The 6,651-nt window shown below is 42.3% G+C and overlaps 1 protein-coding gene across 6 annotated transcripts in view; it reads left to right on the forward strand.

Moving 5' to 3' along the window:
* Cobl (cordon-bleu WH2 repeat protein) overlaps window positions 1-6,651 on the forward strand; it is a 227,255-nt gene that overhangs the window by 190,750 nt on the left and 29,854 nt on the right. For all 6 annotated transcript variants that reach the window (XM_021210378.1, XM_021210380.1, XM_029544956.1 and 3 more), the window contains one exon: window positions 4,686-4,995. In XM_021210378.1, coding sequence (XP_021066037.1) covers window positions 4,686-4,995 — 310 coding nt within the window. The remainder of the gene's footprint in view (window positions 1-4,685; window positions 4,996-6,651) is intronic.

Consider the following 6,651-nt stretch of genomic DNA (forward strand, 5'->3'; position numbering starts at 1 on the left):
GTCAGTGCTCTTACCCACTGAGCCATCTCTCCAGCCCCCTATGCTGTTTACTCGTAAGTTACAGAACTAGTTACTAGAGAAACAATGAATGAGTCTTTGCCATGACTTAACTTGAGATTTCAAAGAACAGTCTGAGTCTATCAGAGATTCTAGAGATTATCACGACCAACTTATACTTATTTTATAGACTGGCAAGAGGAGTGTCCAGCGGTCAGAGTAGAACTTGGGCTGGGGTGTGGACTTCAGACTCAGAATTCATTGCTCTTTGGAATTCTGGTGTGAGGGTTGGAAGCTACATGTAGAAAGGGTAGAACACAAAGACTGCTGCACAGCCAGTGCAACTCCACCTTCTCTTTTTCTCTTTAGAACTGATAGGAACAAAACGCCTTCAACCATTATCTCCTTTAGAAATTGTGGGTGCAAACTGATAAGGTTCATGGGGCTCATCTTTGGAGCTAGCCAGAAGAAAAGGTGATTGTGGCTTGTGGCATCTGAGTCAAACAAAAGATTCTCCAATGGCCCAAATGATCAGAAATTACCTGGCAGATGATGCCAATTGAGATTGGCCTTAGAGAGACATTTGTACCTCTCTGAAAATCTGTACTCCTTTGCTTCTCAAGAGGGGATCCAGGAAAACATTCACATAGCCCCAAGGACCCTCTACAAAGCCTCTGCAGATATGGCCCTTCCTTGACTATAGCTGTGCCTACCCTGTAGTCTGAGCAAGATTAGTTACCACTGACCTACCCAGGCCTGGCACCCATGTCCCCAGCATCTTTCAGCATTTGTACAATTACTATTTTAATTACCATGTGACTTATCTTGGAAGATTCGGATAAAACCTCAAAAAGGGTTTTATCACATGTATCTGGTTGGCTCTGTCACCCCCAGGCATAGATGGTGTGACATGGCTGTGTCCTAGCTTCATCCTGTAAGAACATCATCCAGTGGAAATGGAAGGTCTGTCTGGGCAAGAGAAGAGCTTTGGCCTTAGCACTCCCTATGATATGTTCTGAAGGGGATTAACATGCAGGTCCTGAATAGAGATCCATTCGACATTTCCCTAACTGGCTAGAAAAATGTTGGAGATAAGATGGACTCTCCCTTCCATAACTGATGCCTCTGAGTTTCCATAGGATTCAGGAGCCAAGGCAACCTCTTTGTCCTAAGCAGTCATATTTCCTATAGTGCCAGCTGAGAAATGACTGTCAGAGCCCAGTAGTAACTACTGCAGAGATGAAAGAGAGAGTATACACAGCACTGAATATTTGTGTGTCACCTCCTATATACAAAGTCCTTTTCACTCCATTCTCCCTTACTTGGCCTGTAGAAAGTTCATGAGAGTTGTCATTCATCATGGGATGGCCATTAATTTGGGCCTATCCCCTCTTAAACAGAGTTGGGCTTGAAAACAATGTTACCAGGTCCCGGTCATGGAATCTGCTCCATCCTCGCAGCCACCAGGAAATAGAGATCTGGAAATAGTGATATCTATACAGCACTGTGAGGAGCCAGGAAACAAGTCTTTAAGAATTTGTATACAGATCATTAGGCTTTATTCTTTACTGTTACAAGATGTTTTTATTCAGCATAGAAAAGTAATTATTGGATTTATTTGACCTGTGATTTAGCTACTGTTCTATTGCTGTGAAAAGATATCATGACCAAAGCAGCTAATTAAAAGAAAGTATTTAAGTGGAAGGTTGCTCATAGTTTCAGAGGGTTAGTTCATTTGCATCGTGGCAGGGAGCACTGAGGCAGACATGGCTCTAGAGCAATGGTTGAGAGCTTCTATCTGACCCATAGGTTGCAGGAAAAGGGATAGCGAGTCTAGTGTAGACTCTTAAAACCTCAAAGCCCACCCCCAGTGACACATTTCCTCCAACAAGACCACACCTCTTGAGCTTTTCTAACAGTCTACCAACTGGGACCAAAATATTGAAATAAATGAACCTATGGGGGCCATTCTCATTCAAACCACAACGGCCTGTTTCTTTAGTGATGGTGACAAAAGGCAAGGCAGGACATGCTCCAAAACTAGCCCCATGCACACCCACGGAAATAATCCCAGTTCCACTCAGTGGATCCCAAGCAAAAAGGAGACAAAAGAAGGCTGAGAAGAAAAGCTTCACCACCAGGAGTGGGGAGGAAGGCGCTGAAAGATGGACAGGACAAATGATCCAAATATGTCAGAAACTGTCCAATAATAAAAGCAGTCTTCACATCATAATATGAGTCGGGACTGGGGGCATAGTTCACTTAATAGTCAGGAAAATGTTCCCTGCACAAGCGTAAGGACATAAGTATGAGTCATAGAGCCAAAAAAGGGCAACAAGAAAGCCAAAGGGAAGAGAGAAGTGAATGGCAGCTAGCAGACCCTCCCTGTGGAGTCTGGATCTGTGACTTCAAGGGATCACAGTTCTGAGTGGGGATTGATGTCTGGGGTGAGTAGCATAGGAGCTGATTCAAAGGCTGTACAGAGCGAAGAGAACAATTTCAAAGCTTCTCACTGTACAGAGCGAAGAGAACAATTTCAAAGCTTCTCACTGTACAAATAGTGGACAAGAGTTGTATGTAGGTTGTGTAAGTTCATGTGCATTGATTACTTTTCTCCTGACTATGGCAAAGTTCCTGAGGAGGGGAACATAAAGGAGGATGGATTTATTTTGGCTCACAGTTCTAGGGTATAGCCATTGTGGTGAGGAAGGCGTGGCCGCAGTAACATGAGGTACCCAGTCACCTGGCATCCGAACTCAGAAAACAGAAGGGAGTGTTGCTGCTCAGCTTGCTATTTTATTATCCAATCCAGCACCTTGGCCCACCGAACGATGCCACCCACACTTTAGGTGGGTCTCCCTGCCTCAGTTACTTCAGTTAACCTGATCTTGAAATCCCTTCATAGACATGACCTGATCCTTCATAGATCCTGTCAAGTTGACAGTAATGATCACACACAGGCAGTGTGTCTTCTATAGTCTTTCTTGTCAAGTTTTGCAGCTGGGCATGGTGGTGCAAACCTTAGTTCCAGCACTGAAGGGGCTGAGGCAGGAGGATGCTGAGCCTCAAGAGAGCCTAAAGAAGAATCTGAAAACTGTTCTTGTTCAGCAGTACTCTACAATTTAATGCATTGCCTTCTGCATTTGTGCCTTTCCCAACCCCCCTTCTCTGTACTTCTACATTTGCTTTGAGCTCTTTTTTGTGAAGTTTGCATTCTTTATAACTGTTCACTTTTAATGTTTTTTATTGTTCAAGACCTCACATAAAGCAACACATGAAGGGATTTATTTTTGTTTGTTAATTAAATGTTGTTAGTTGCTGTTGAGATATAATGTTCAGAGATGTGGGATGTGGTCCATATTAATGCACAGTAATATCATTGGAGATATGTTTGCATATATGTGAGGCCTACAAACATATAACAAGCCCAGGGGCTGTTTATGGGAAGGAGAGCAAGTTTGGAACACAGTACATGGTTCTAGCCTCAAATCTTAAGATCAGAAAACTCCATGTCTACTGACTCAACTGCAACTCTAGAGTACAAATAGTCCAAAGTGATGGACTCATATCCTTCAAACTACAGCTCTACACGTACAGCTTTCAGATACTCTGGAAGAGAATCATGTCACCTATCATGGTGGCCAGTTAACCTGTCTCCAGGTAGCAGGATGACTGTAGTGTTCGCTGTAATGTCTCAATAGAGACGAACTCTAATGTCAGGAGAAAGTCACACACAGCTCTGCCCACCATCTCCCTGTGTGCTTCTACTTAATGCTTAAGGACATTAGCTACTGGTTCTTGGGTTCTGATACTTTTTAATTTTACCTTCCCTTGCAGGCTCATTACTTACTTACACAAAAGCTTACATTTGCTAAAGTATTAAAATCAAGACAGGTCCAAATGTTGAGGAAGAATGTTATTAGCATGTAGATCATATTTCCAACATTATTCTATAAGGTTGCTGGTCAGAAGGTTCCATACTAGAATGGTCTGGTTCTGTTTATTCTTCATGTTTTTGTTTGCTTGCTTGTTAAAGAAAGTCATTTTTATTATTGCTGTTGTTTTTGAAATTATAATTTGTTTTTCCCTTCCCTCCCCCAAACCCTTTTATATACCCCTCCTTGATCTTTTTAAAGTTCATAGACCCATTTTCATTACTCTTTGTTTTATATATATATATATATATATATATATATATATATATATATATATATATATATACATGTATGTGTATATATGCATATATGCATATTTATGAAGTCATTTTAAGTCAGGAGTCAGACTACACAAAATTAAGTTCATTATCACTAGTTTGAATATTTAATCCCTATCATTGCCTAGAGAATGCATGTTTAAAGGGTTAATTAAGGGTTTGAAGATGTAGCTCCTTGGTGGAGCTCTTTCCTACATTGTGCAATGATCTAGTTAAATCCTCAGCACCACAGATAGAGAAGACTAACCAATCAAGTGCCCAGATTTTCATGGGATAGTTTGAATTCAATTATCCATATACATAAGGCTCCTTCGGTGCTAGAATGTTTTAGAGAATTCTGTTGGTTTGGCAGAGGGTCTTCCTCCTTTGGATAGCCCTGAATCACACATTTCAGAGTCAAAAGGATGTTGCCCATGTTAGGCAGCGCGATACTCTGAGTAGATTTTGTTAACCTGTCTTTGTATGTCCTCTCCAGTGAGTCTGCCTCTGGGGCCTGGCAGCCACTGCAGCACGGGTGGAGTCTCTCAGGTGCCAGCGGAGGCTGAGGAGACGGCATCTGTGGGCAGCTGTTTTGCATCCGAGGACACAACCGAGGACTCGGGGGTCATGAGCTCCCCCTCAGATGTCATCTCCCTGGACTCACAACACGACAGCATGAGATCCAAGGACAAATGGTCCACAGACCAGGAAGACAGCAGTGACCAGGACCTGGCTGGGACTCCAGAACTGGGTCCCCAAAAGAGCCCATCATGGGGGAGCAATGTTTCAGGAAGCTCGGTTCTCAGGTGAGTCAAGAAACCAGAATCCAGTTCCTGTCTGGCTGGAGGACAGGTTTCAGTAGCTGTATCCTCTCTTTGAAGCACTTTGCACAACCCTGGTCCCTATCACTCTCGCCTATCTGACCTTGTTCACCTTGTCAGCTGAATAAGAAAGAAAAGTATCTCTGATCTCTAAGCATGACAGAGACACTAACTTATCCCCTCATGAGATGACCTCGTGCCGCTCCTTTCGTGAAATGAAAAACTAGAGGTTGGAGAAGGTTAAATATTTTGCAGAAATTATCTGTCTCATTGTATTTCCAAATATGCAATGCAGAACATTGCCAGGTGGAATGTAGTGTAAAAAGGGGTTGAAACTCACGTCCTGTGTCTGGCAGGGGGTGAGACCAAGGGCATCACTAGGGGAAAAGGATGTGTGGGTGGAGAATTTAAAGGTTTTATCTGAAGGCCTTTGAAACAACCCTTTTCAAAACCCCTAGTTTTCACCTGGCAAGAATGTTACAGATGTTATATGGACAGTGTCTGAAGTATGCTATGCATCAAGATTTCTATGTCACATCTCACAATCTTAAAATGTTGTTAACTAACCTAAACATTCATGGCCAGACTAAACAGCTATGCACCTCATTGTAGCCAGTCCTCAGGTAATCTCTTAACTAAGGACATGGGGTACCTTCACTATTCTGTGACTCCTATAGATGTAATTTTACCATGAATGCCCATCTGTAAACTTCCAGATGTAGATACTATTCAGATATTTCTTGTATTATAGTACTTCAAAAAGTCTGTGTACAAACATATTTGGAAACATTTGCTCCGTTTAGCTTCAATGGGATATTAGAGGATCTTGAATACTTTGTAGAGAAGGTCAGTTTAAACATGCCCCTGTAAGAGGCCTCCATGTGGTATTTAGGATGAGTGCTCCCTTGTGCACTGTTTGAGAACTCTGTTCAGTTCCATCTTCCTGCCAGGTTCATACTTAATACAGATGTAGATGCCTGAGTCATATGACTAGAGAGAGACTGAGTCTCTTAAAGAAAGTAATGACTTTGGGACTGGAGTGCTTAAAGAACACTTATTGATCTTGCAGAGGAGACCGTTTCAGTTCTCAAGTACTCACATGCTGGCTAGCAACTATCTGTATTATAAAGGATCTAACACCCTCTTCCCACCTTTGCAGGCAACAGGTATGCACGTGTGTGTGTGTGTGTGTGTGTGTGTGTGTGTGTGTGTACACGTATGTACATACAGTCAAAATGCTCATAAGCATAAAATTAACTCCTTTTAAAAAGTGATAAGTTTTATATTCAGATACACAGAATACTACACTGAAAACTCAGGTTGTAAAAAGACAGAAGTGGTGGCTTGTGGTTCAAATAAACCATAGAAGGTAACTTCTCATCTGAACGTAGGTGGGGAGTGGTAGAGTAGGTGTCTTTCAGGTATCCAAGCTGTAAATTATGGTCAGTTAAGGGAATTAAAGCCTGTTCCAGAGCATGAGTAGCCCATAATTGAGTTAACATTGTTAGGGAAAAGAACTCACAGGGCAGTGGCCTTGATCTTGGCAATTTACACACACACAGAGAGAGAGAGAGAGAGAGAGAGAGAGAGAGAGAGAGAGAGAGAGAGAGAGACAGACAGACAGACAGACAGACAGACAGA

This window comes from Mus pahari, chromosome 13, assembly GCF_900095145.1.
Source record: "Mus pahari chromosome 13, PAHARI_EIJ_v1.1, whole genome shotgun sequence".
NCBI classification, from domain to species: Eukaryota; Metazoa; Chordata; class Mammalia; order Rodentia; family Muridae; genus Mus; species Mus pahari.